The sequence below is a fragment of the Protobothrops mucrosquamatus genome, unplaced genomic scaffold, assembly GCF_001527695.2.
Source record: "Protobothrops mucrosquamatus isolate PMUCROS unplaced genomic scaffold, P.Mucros_1.0 scaffold4, whole genome shotgun sequence".
Taxonomy (NCBI): domain Eukaryota; kingdom Metazoa; phylum Chordata; class Lepidosauria; order Squamata; family Viperidae; genus Protobothrops; species Protobothrops mucrosquamatus.
The window spans coordinates 1,411,968-1,423,683 of record NW_015386391.1 but is presented as its reverse complement, the minus strand read 5'-3'; the positions used below and the strand labels follow the sequence as shown (position 1 = coordinate 1,423,683).

The window sequence follows — 11,716 nt, the reverse complement described above, 5'->3', positions numbered from 1 at the left end:
GTCAGTTTGTGAGACACGTTTGCTCAGGATATGCCCCATCCTTGCTCTGCAGAAGCATCCCTGCCTATCAAGTTTTCCAGTTGGGGTTAGCCCTTCCGGATGTGCCTCTGCAGGCAGTCTTACAGACCTTGACTTACAGACCTTCATTTAATGACAGTTCAGCCATGACGGCCTTGAAAAAATGATTATGACCATCACACCACCTCACGGTTACAGGTTTGCAATTCGGGCGCTCTTGTCAACTGGCTGGCATTCACAACTAGTTGTGGCATCCAGGGGTCCCGTAGCCGTGTTTTCCGACCTTCCCAGATGGTTGCAACGAGGGTATTTGTCCAATTGTGGCTTCCCAATCTCCTTTGTGGGCTGAAAAAAAAAATCTCATTCCTCTCCCCCCCCACAATCATGGACTGAATCAGAAGAATTTTTAGCAACGTTTAACTGTAATCATTTCTGTAGTGAGAGCATTTTTAATTTAGCATTTTCAGAGGTCAGACTAAGAATTGATCAAAGTGAGAGTTCAAAAAACAACGATCTACACACGTAATATTGAGACAGAGAAGGGGGGAGGAATGATCCAAAGACCACTTTCTGATTGTTTTCCAGCCCACAAGAATATTGGGAAAAATGTTTATCCTGGGGTTTTGATGTTTAGTCCTGTTTGTGATGGTTTTTTCTACCTCAAAAGGTCATTGATTTCTAGCTTTTTATCTGTGTCCAAGAAAGTAGGAAGTTACTTTTTTTTTTTGACAGCTTTTCCCTCTTTTCGTCTGTGCTCTCCAATTTTGCTTTGCCTGAGCCCCTCTCTCTTTTAAATTCTTTTTCTTGTTTGTATTCTACACCTTTCTGAAATTTTGAAACAAAAGTTTTGAAAAGAAGAATATGGGCCCAGTCCTTGGGCCCAGTGCAAACATCTTCCAAAAGGATCGAAAGCAGAAAACGTTGTTGCAACGTTCTGCTTCTGTTCTTTGATTTTGGTCTGTGTCGCGAGACACAAAAGCCGGGCACCACTCTTAAAGCAGATGTCTGCAGGTGACTTTGGTTTTTTAAACGGAGGAACCATGGAAAAGCAAAGCTGGGAGGTGCTCACAAGTGGCTCTTACAAATGTCTTTTCTTACGGAGACAGCTCATAAAAAGCCCTCCACTCGGACACATTCACTGTGCTTCGTGGCCATCACCTCTCCAGGCTGCCAGGCCAAAGTTTTAATCCGTTAATATTAGAGGCTTATGCAAGGGGACAGCCTTATCAATTTTGTGCAACAGTAGCCTAATGATTGCTCACTACCGGTTTCCAGCTTCCCAGATAATTTAATTAAAGTAGGCAAGATGGATGCTGCTGTAGTAATTTCTTCATTGTATTGATAAGACGATTAAATAAATGTCTTACAAGATTACTGCAAAGCGGCTTCATTTTCATGGACTGTCTTCCTTCTCTGCATCGCGGTAGTTAATTGGCTGGCACAGCTTGTTCCAGGTGGCCTGCTTCTCCTTATGTATGCCCTTCTTACTATCTTAACAACTGCAGGGATTCACTGAACGGCTGGGGCAAAAAAGGCCGTAAAATGGGGCAAATTCACTTACCAAATGTCTCATTTAGCAACAGAAATGTTGGGCTCCGTTGGGGTCATAAGTCAAGGACCACCTGTGTTGTCATTTGCAATCTTCCCAGGGAGCTTCTGACAAGCAAAGTCAGCGGAGGAAGCCAGGTTCACTTAACGACTGAAGTGGTTTGCTTAACAATCCTGGCAAAAAAGGTTGTAAAGTGGGATGTGACTCACTTAACAACCGTCTTGCTTGGCAATGGAAATGAGCTCAATGGTCGTCATAAGTTGAGGACTATCAGTTTGGTGTTTTGGTAGTGTTTCCCCCCAAGGCTGAGCGCAACTCCCAGCTTGAAAGTTGCGACTGTCCTGGATTTAGTTCCTTCTCTCCCTAAGGACTAAATGTAGGGTGCAGTCTTGGAAAAATTACAACACGTGGTTGTGGCAAGACGCAGCAGCCACGAGTGTGTTGGTGCCACGAAGTGCAATTCTTGGATGGGCTGGGGCAGGTTGGAGGGCTCTGGAGCCCAAAGGGGGGAATAAACGGAGCGACTCTGTGGGGAGTATCAGAAGTTAGTGCAGCCGAGGATCTTCCGGTCTTCTTTTGCTCCGCATGGCACTTTTCAGGTCCTCTCCTTTGCTGGGTAATTGAGTTTTCGGCTTGCAATTATTTCAGGGCCATAAGTTGCTCTCTTGATAGCAAAAGAATGCTCCAAACTGTAGGAGCCTGCTCCAGGCGATTGCTTTGCTCTCGGTGACCGTTAGCGCTTCCCTGTCTTTGCCAAGGGATTAATTTTAACAACACTCCAAAGTGCCATTTTTGCAAGCCCTTCTTCCCCCCTTCCCTCCTTTGCTTTTTCCTCGCGGCTTCAGGAAGTATGTTTATGTATTTATGTGCCTAATTAAAATAGAATGGGAGCCGTAGACCCTTACAAATTAGAAATTGCTTTGTTTTTATGGATGAATATTGGTAGACGCTGCCTTGGCCTCCTTTACGTGGTCTCATTCGCATATCTAGACCAGGAAAGAAACCTCCTCATCCTTTGGATCATGGGGATGCTTCAGCATAAGATTCTTGGGGGGGTTATGATCTGTCTGAATGCAGTTTGTCATCTCCTTGAAGGCCCTATTGGTTCTCGCCTATTCTGCAGGAAGCAGGAATAGTGATTCTGTCAGCTTTCTTTCTCTCTTTCTCAGTTTTAAAACCATTAAGCTTAACAACTGTGGCGATTCAATTAACAATCACCACAAAAATCTTTCCTTCCTTCCTTCTTTCCTTTTCTCTATTGTCCCTTCTATTTCCTTCCATCCATCCATCTTTTTCTCTATTCTCCTTCCTGTTTCCTTCCTTCCCTCCCTCCCTCCCTCCCTCCATCCTTTTCTCTATTCCCTATTTCCTTCCTTCCTTTCTTCCTTTTCTTTATTATCCCTATTTCCTTCCTTCCACTCATCCATCTTTTTCTCTATTCCTTCCTTCCTTCCTTCCTTCCTTCCTTCCTTCCTTCCTTCCTTCCTTCCTTCCTTCCTTCCTTCCTTCCTTCCTGCTTTCCTTCTCTCTATTCTATTTCCTTCCTTCCTTCCTTCTATCTATCCATCCATCCATCTTTTTCTCTATTCTCCTTCCTGTTTCCTTCCCTCCCTCCCTCCTTCCATTCATCCATCTACCCATCCATCTTTTTCTCTATTCTCCCCCCTATTTCCTCCCTCCCTCCCTCCCTTCAGCTGTTTCATGTTTCCGAGGTATCTGAGAAGGCCTTGATGAATGGGTCCTGAGCTTCGTGGTCACATGCTACAGCCGCCTTCCCTTCTCCCAAATGGGAACGGAAGGCAGAGCAATTTTAGGAAGGACCATTAAACAAAGGAATTACCTTGGCAGTTGACAAGGAAAATAGTCCTCTCTGGAGATTTTTCTGAATTGGATAAAATGCTGAAGAGGGGAAAGTATGTGTGTTTTGGCTGGCTTCCTAGAGCCGCCAGCCTTTTCCTCCTCTTGGCCCAGCGCTCGCAAGATGCCCCTGCGTGTAACAAGGTTTGCAGTCAGGACCAGCATCCTCAACATGTCTCTGCTCAGCCTGGGAACTGAGAAGGAGCCTTGTCTGAAGCTGCAGGGCAGGGTGGAGCAGGGCAATTCCTGGAGATTCAAGGTGGCCTGGAGCAAGGACCTTACTCTTGCTAGTACTTTCAGCTCTCTCTCTCTCCCATGAAACATTGCCAAATAGAGCCAGGGACCCCCTCTCCAAAAGGTACATGCTAACACCCCCCCCCCGGTCTCTGTCCTCACAGGGTCAGATTTGCAAATATGCATCCCCAAAGGACTCACCTGCTGCTCCCGCAAGATGGAGGAGAGATACCAAGGCTTGGCTCGTTCCAACATGGAGCAGATTCTCCAGTCGGCCAGCATGGACCTGAAATTCCTCATTATGCAGAATGCGGCCGTTTTCCAAGGTAGGTGTGCAGAGAAGCTTCGTGCCCTGGGAAAGCTCGGAGCTCAGCCAGGACCCGGGAGGGTGTCCGTTGCTTGTGTGGCTGGATGGGATAACCTGTGAATGACTTGGGAGACAGGAGGGAGAGCTTCTGACTAGACAGTGGTCAGAAAAGAGATAGCGGAGCTTGGGGGTGCGGCTAAAGTCTCGGGGGACCCTCCCTAGTGTCTTGGGCTGTAAAGGGGAGGGGGGGAGAGATGCGTCTTCAAAATTTGCAAGGCTCCGTTAATTCACCTTACAATAAAGTTATGGCTGGTACTTCTGAATGTGCTTCTTCTCCGGACTGCCTCATAAGCTGACATCAGTCTTGCCATTGTGAAAGTACATCTCTTCCCCCCCACTTGTCTTTACAGCTCAAGAAACTAGGGAGGGTCCCTTCCAGTGTTCCACTGCCTCTTATCTGATGGTCTGCAGGCCTTCCTCCTGCCTTACATGCTGAGTGATGCTGCCGATTGCTTTGCCAATGGTATCACATTCGCTTCCCCCCTTCCTCCTCGAGTGTCAGAAAACATAACTCTGAGGATGAAAACTTTTGTGCATTGTGTTGAACTGCGCCTTAATCAAGGTTTGTCAACTGCTTGATGCTCAGGGCTTAGCTGTGGTTTACAGGCTACCCTGGAGAGATTCAGAGAGCCGGGTAAATCAAAAGCAGGCAGTCCATGCTACGATATAATACAGAAATGGACACCGGGCTTTTGTGGTTGGCAATCTGTCCAGAAGCTGGTCTTTGGGACGTTTCCCCTGTGCATTTCAGGCTCTTTTAACATGATTAAATATGGATGGTGGGTTCAGAACTGATCTGACCATTTCCAAAATAACTGCACGTTTTCGTATATAAATATATGCGGGGGGGGGGAGTCCTTGGTGGCAGATGGAGAAGCAAACCCAGCTTCTCCCCATCTCTTATTTTGCAGTATTTTCCTGCTGCAATCATGGAAATGCCACAGGGCCTGAAAATCTAATAATCTAATAAAGTTTGCTAAGTGAACACAGTAATGGACACGCCTGGACGGCATCTCGCTAAATGCCAAGCGATTCTCCCCGATCTTCATCAGCAAAAAGTCTGATGGAGCTTCAGCAGGAAGGAAATTCAATTTAGCTCAGGAGAGCATCGGCCAGAGTTGGCCCCGTCACTCAAGCAGGGGCGTGCGGGGCTGATGGAAACGTCCTGAAATGAGTTGTGAAGGGCCAGCACAGCATGTGTGTGCGTGTGCGCGCGTCTTGCGAAAGGGTGGGTGACATTTCCCTACGTGGCATCAAACGAAAAAATGTCAGAGCTGACAAGAGCTGTTTCTCAGCAGGGGAGTGGAGACCTTTCAGGTTTCCTGGTGCAGCAAAAATAGCTGCCAGTTGAGATCACACGGAGTTGGTGACTGGACCAAAGTCCCCCCCCCCCTTCCCACTCCCAGGAATGGTTCACGGAGCATCCTGATCTTCCATCTGTTTTGTCTCTGAGATGACAAGTTGGGAGCTTCTTCTATTAAGCAGTGTTCTCAACCTTGACAGTTTGAAGATGGGTGGACTTCAACTCCCAGAATTCCCCTCCCATCTTCCAGTTGGGTGGACTTGCTTGAAATGCTTCCAGGATGGTGGTGATGGTGGTAGATCTCCATATCCTGTGTCATCACCACCATCTTCCTAGGAGCATTTTGTTCCTTAAGGGCAGGTTTCTTAGCGGAAGGAAAGTTGGTTTCTCAATCTTGGCAACTTGAAGATGGGTGGACTTCAACCATCTGTCAGTTAAATGTGGTCAATTCTGACCCCCCCCCCCACTTTTTATCAGGTTATCTTGCATCTCTTTGGTGGCGCTTAAGTGTCTGCTAAAAGCAGGGTTGAATTATTTATTCTTGGAGAGGACTTGACATTTGCAAGATAAAGAAAGGGTCAGCCTTCCTATCTCAGACTTTCTTTTTAAGGTGGGGGTGGGGGGGTGTTTCTGTTTTTAAATCCAGGCAGCTGTCAAAGGAACATTCACATCAAGGGGGAAATGACTAAAATCTAAAAAGGAAATAAAAAGGGAATAGCAAGATCTTCTCTGTTGATACACTACTTTGTGCCTTGATCTGCTTAAACTCTTTTCATCTATAAATTGGAATTTGTTACGTTTGTGTCAGGATGGATAAACCATAGTGGTTTCTGGGCTGGTTAATCCTCCTCCTCCCCCTCCTCCCCCCCCATACTAGCCTGACTCTTTTTTTCCACAGGGTCTTTACAGTGGAATGGTGGCTTAGCTGCTCTCCCTCACTCAAGTTTTCTGTGTACGGTGAGACAAACACACACACTATAAACAAACAAACAGAACTGGGGAGCACAGGGACAAAAACTGTATCTTTCTTTTCCTTGTTCTGTATAGCACGAGGGTGGGAGGATTTGTTACTCCAAGAGTAACAATATTCTGAGGCCAGATGCAAAGAGAAAGCTGTTTTTTGCTTTCTCCTCGGATCGGCTGGAAGAAAAACCGATGGGCTCTGTTGTGTGTTCAGCCCTGTGAGAAAGAGAAGGGAAGCAGAGATGACTTCAGGTGTGCTGCAGACCGGTTTGGAAAGATTAGGGTGAAGAAACGAGGGCCTGGCTGAAGTGCCATCTGTTCGTTTGAGGATAGCTTAAAGAGAGTTGGGCAATTCACATCCAGTCAAGCTGCATCTTCCTGCAATGTATTTACTACTACAGAAGCAGCAACCTCCTGTTCTCTGTAATTACTTCTCAAGGCAAGAATTATCTTCTGCAGTTTAAGTCTTAATACATTCCGAGTGCTCTGGAAATGCTATAAAAAAGCCAAGTGCTGTTTCTCAGGATTTCGCTAGGCAGCTGTAAACCTCAGCTTACCTTCTCGAGCTGAATCGATGTTGCCACATTCCGGCTCCCCCACTTGTCTCCTTCCCTTCCCCGCCACCCCCAACGTTTTCACTGCAAGCGCCTAGCCCTGCCAAATGTGTTTGCTCTCTGGGCTGAAAGGGATTAAATGAGGAAATAAATTCTCTTTTGTCTGTGCCGGAGTATTTAAAATGCAGAGAAGAAACAGTTGGTAAACATGGGGAAAGCATAACAAGCAGACCAAGTCAAGGACAAGACTGGTTGATATAAAATAAACATTTTTTCCCCCCTCGGCTGATCGGCTTGGCTTTCAAAGTCCCCGTGAGATAAAATGATAAAACAGCCAAGGCTGGGTCTGGGGCTAGAGAGAGAGATGAGCTTTTCCTGAGCCCATTAAGCTGTCAATACAGGCTGGTTTCACGTCCTTGCTGGCCAAACCGGGGCCATTATTCACCCTATTGACACTTGCCAATGATGCAAGCTCCATCCAGCCATCTATAATGGTGCCAGATCCTCTGGAGGAGTTCTATTAATCTGCGCTCGGAAGAAAAGGAGAAAGGGTGAGGCAGCCCAGGGTCTGCGTCTTGGCACGTGCAAGTAGAACATTGGCTTAAGCAACAAGAACCAAATTCAGTGACTCCATTCATTAAATCCCGCTGGAGTCTGTTGTATCAGTGTTACAGAAAGTACAGGATTTTGATTTGTACCTTGGGGAGGCCTGAAGCACACACAACCTGCAGGGTAACCTTTGAAATAGGTTTAGCATCAGATACAGAGCCCTGGTGGCGCAGTGGTTAGAAGGCAGTACTGCAGGCTAATTCTGCCCACTGCCAGCAGTTCGATTCTTAGCGGCTCAAGGTTGACTCAGTCTTCCATCCTTCTGAGGTGGGTAAAATGAGGAGCCAAATTGTTGGGGGCAAGAGGCTGACTCTATAAACCACTCAGAGAGGGCTGTAACGCACCGTGAAGCGGTGTATAAGTCTAAGGGCTATTGCTAAAATCCAGAGATCGCCTTGAAAACACCAAGCCACAGGCTGGCTATCTGTCTATGTGCAAGGCCCCAGTTCCCACCACTTCTGCAAGGCCTTCCCTCTCTCTGCTCTGGAGAGCCTTGGACCAGCCTCCACCATCCACGGCCCTCTGTGTGAAAACACAGGCCCCCAGGCTGGGCAGGGTGTGTGTGTGTGCGTGCATGTTTATCTAAGGTGGAGCCTGGAAGAGATGTGAGACCGCTGGGAGGTCGGCTGGCAGCAGCAGCCTCAGGAGCTCTTGGGAATGGCGGCTGATCTTCCGCCTGGCTCTCTAATCAAAGCTCTTGAGGGATTCCTGAAATGCCGGAAGGGAAGGGAAGCAGGGATCGTCCAGAGGGGCCTGGGTAGTCTCTGCCTGCCAGAGAGGAGGGGGCACGGATGGGGATGAGGGGTGGGATGCCACAGGCACCTTCCTCTGCTCTGTTACAGCCGCCTATTTCTGCAGCTTTATTGCATTTCTCCCCCCCCCCCCTTGACATGCAGAAGCATTTTGCTCTTTGCACTTTTAGCGTGCGGCTCATCCTGGTGGATTTCCCCAAGGGGTCTTTGGTTAGGGGGCTTTTCATACCCGTCTCCCTGCCTCCATTAAGCAGCCCTGTGGATAGGCAGCTTCTGGAGGGGAGGGGAGGGGAGGGAGATCAAGACTTCAGACTCTGTTGCTCCTGGAGAACATTTTCCGTAGTGGCGGTTGCTCAAGAAGGAAGATGCGGCAAACTGCTCTTATAAAGTGAAGGCGATGGGAAAGGTTGCAATTATTAAGGAGGGCATCTACAGACGCGCCAACAGAATCAAAATCCATCTGATGGAGACATAGGAGGATGCCTTAAAAACTCCATTTCTCCCCTCCCATGCTTTGCTTTCAATAAAAATAATATAAGTGATGGCAGTCTCATTTATATTATTACCTGGATCTAAATTATCTGGGTCTAAATCTAAATAAAGCGTAAAGTTGAAGAAATTGAATGCATGGGAACAAAGTTAAACAAGGATCAACATGCAATAGTAATAATAAATTGTACCTCTTTGAGCTGCAGTCCTTCTGGGTAGTAAACCTGGTTGTCTTGTGTATTACGATGAGCTTGTAACTTTTGGGAAGTTGCTGAACCAGAATTGAAGCCTTTCTCACTTTTGGCTGTTCTGAGGCTGATGGGCATTGTAGTTCTGTATCTGCAGGCTCAGGCTGCACCTAGCCCATTTCTCTGGAGGGCAAACTCTCAAGCCAGCTCCATTTTTTTGTGCAGGATTGTAGGCTTTGCCAATTCACAGTGAAAGGTTTCTTTTATACAATAATTGTTAGCAAGGGTGCGTGTTGCCCTTCTGTTTTTGGAAATCACGTAGCAGGATCATCCAGAGTTTGTTGAAGAAACCACAACGGTTTGGGTTTACATGAAAAGCCAGATCCTAAGAACCTCAAAGACAGAGGAGCAACTTGGGGTGACCCATAGAGATGGGGGTAACGGTGTCTGTCTGCGTGGGATTGTGGGTGTTTCCAGATCAATGGTACCACTAGATGGCAATCAAGAGCCAATCTTATTTTTTTATTATTTTTCCCAGTTTAACAAACGTTAACCATCCCAAACCATTTGCTCAACTGGCACTTAGGTTTAAACATGGGATGCTAAATTCTGCCTGTTCCCTCTTGGAAAATAAAGTGAAGTGGACCTCATTTTCTGAAAAAACGCAAATCGGTTGGCCCGTAAAGATGCTCCCAGATAAATTTGCAAACGGGTTGGAAGGAAGAGACCAGAAATTCAAGGAGATGCATTTAGTCCTTGATCTGTTTTTGTACACTGGTGCGTCGAATGTACTAAATGTGCAGTTTTGTAGCTTAGCAGCTCCGCTTTTGGGACCCTGGCGCATTGTTTCGGAGCTGAGTGGACTTATGGCCCTCTTCTGGACGTAGCCTTTGCCTGTGATGGTTGTTTGAATCAAATTCTGAGTTCCTTGCCTGCTGCTCTATTTCTAAATGGAGGGTGGGGTTTTTAAATTGCTGTCTTCAGACTAGCTTCTCTTTCTTTGTCAGAAGGCGTTCATTGAGATTTTATTCAGAACCAAGTTGAAACCGAGGAGACTGGTAAAAGAGGTTGTAAGATTAGTGTTCCAACTGCAAATCCCCACTTTTAAGTATATTTTCTAAAGCCTGGATTATGATAAATGATTTTCCTCCTATGGCTGTAGTGGCTCAATTTATTGCAGCAATTTTGTTATCCGTATGCGGTACAGTTTGCAAGAGAGGGGTGGGGATCCCAGTCTTTCTCCTCTTCCTTTCTCTTTTCTCCTATTTTAAAGTTGCTTGCAAAATTAAATACAATTTTTGGCTTCGCAGCTCAGTGAGAGCAGGCACCCCTTGGCCTTCAAATCTCAGGATCAGCCTTTGCGTCTCTCGCTGAAAAGAGTCTGGCTTAAATAAAATTATCTGGTCTAATTTATCCAAGGAATTCCAGAGGGTTTATTATTCTACAGGGCAAAACGTCAAGAAGTCTCTAAAGTAGATCATGACCCTCCTGAAAGCTCACTGGTGTGCTTGAATTTCATACAGGTGGTCCTCAGGTTACGGCCACAAGGGAATCTGCCCTTTGCAGTTGGGAGTCCTAATGGTCTACAACCTGGCCAATCCGGTTTTCTGATCATTTTGACAGCGGCCATTAAATGAGCACCATGGTTGTTAAGTGTAAATGCTACCTGGGAAACGTTGATCTTGATTACTTGGAAGGGATTCAGCACACCCAGCCAGTTGCCTTTTCAGTTTCCTCAGATGTCCATCATGCTAGAATTTGCAAAAAGAAGCCCTTCCATAAGGGGGCCTAGTGGTTAGAAGGCAACATGGCAGGCTAACTCTGCCCAATGCCTGGAGCTCGATCCTGACCGGCTCAAGGTTGACTCAGCCTTCCGTCCTTCCGTGGTTGGTAAAATGAGGACCCAGATTGTTGGGGGGCAAGAGGCTGGCTGTAAACAGCTCAGAGAGGGCTCCAAAAGGACTCTCAAGCGGTAGATAAGGCTAGGTAAGTGTCATTGCAATTGCTATTTGTGAACACATTTTAATTGCGGCGCGTCCATTCAATGTCCCAGGATTCTTGTGCTCTGCCTCTGGGTCCATTTTCGCTGTGATCCATGCTCATCGGCTGATGTGACTTTTCCTTTGTCTTCAACCCCAAACTGTGTTTCCGGGGAGCCTTTCAAGAAGGAGAAGATCTGTGGCTCTTAGAGACCCTCCCCAAAGGTCAAGAGGTGCCTTGATTGGGGAGCTGTTGGCAGAAACATTTCAGCCCTTCTCGGCCTCTCCTCTAATCCGGCAGGGTCATCGCCCTTCCCTGCTCAGGAGCTGATTGTGGGCGGCCGATCATCTCCCCCCCCTCCAGGAGACCCTCTCCTCCACTCAGGACTTCAGGGCTGGGAATTGCAATGGGCTGCTGAAAAATTGCGATACAAATTCCTGCATGCCGATTTGCTCACTTTGGGCAAGAGAATCTTCTGTAGCCCGGTCTAAATGGAGAAGTACGGTTCCCTGAGGGATGGGAGCCCAGCCATTGGGTTTCTTTCCACAAACTGTGGTTAAAATAAACCAGGGCTTAAGGCAGTCTTTAACCCTTCGCTCTTTGGAGAACGGGTTATAATGATGCAGTCAAGTTACGGCTTTAATTTATGGATGTGTGTTTTTGGATTTCTGCATTGCTTGCCTTTGTTTTAACACATTAGCTGCCTTCCTGGTCTGGATCTGAGAGGAAAGGAAGCATGCAAATGGAGGGAATAAATTTGAATAAATGCATATCAAGATGCAAGCTGGGGCTGTTTATTTGGCAATTGTTGCAGCCGCTGTTCTGTTTGTCTAACAGCTTTATTCTGGGGTCG

The 11,716-nt window shown here is 46.9% G+C and overlaps 1 protein-coding gene across 1 annotated transcript in view; it reads left to right on the top strand.

Annotated features, from left to right (window-relative positions):
- The first annotated feature begins 3,548 nt into the window (after positions 1 to 3,548).
- GPC3 (glypican 3) overlaps positions 3,549 to 11,716 on the top strand; it is a 52,630-nt gene continuing 44,462 nt past the window's right edge. Inside the window, exons 1-2 of the mRNA XM_015832425.1 lie at positions 3,549 to 3,714; positions 3,823 to 3,984. Of these exons, the coding sequence (XP_015687911.1) occupies positions 3,549 to 3,714; positions 3,823 to 3,984 (328 nt within the window). The remainder of the gene's footprint in view (positions 3,715 to 3,822; positions 3,985 to 11,716) is intronic.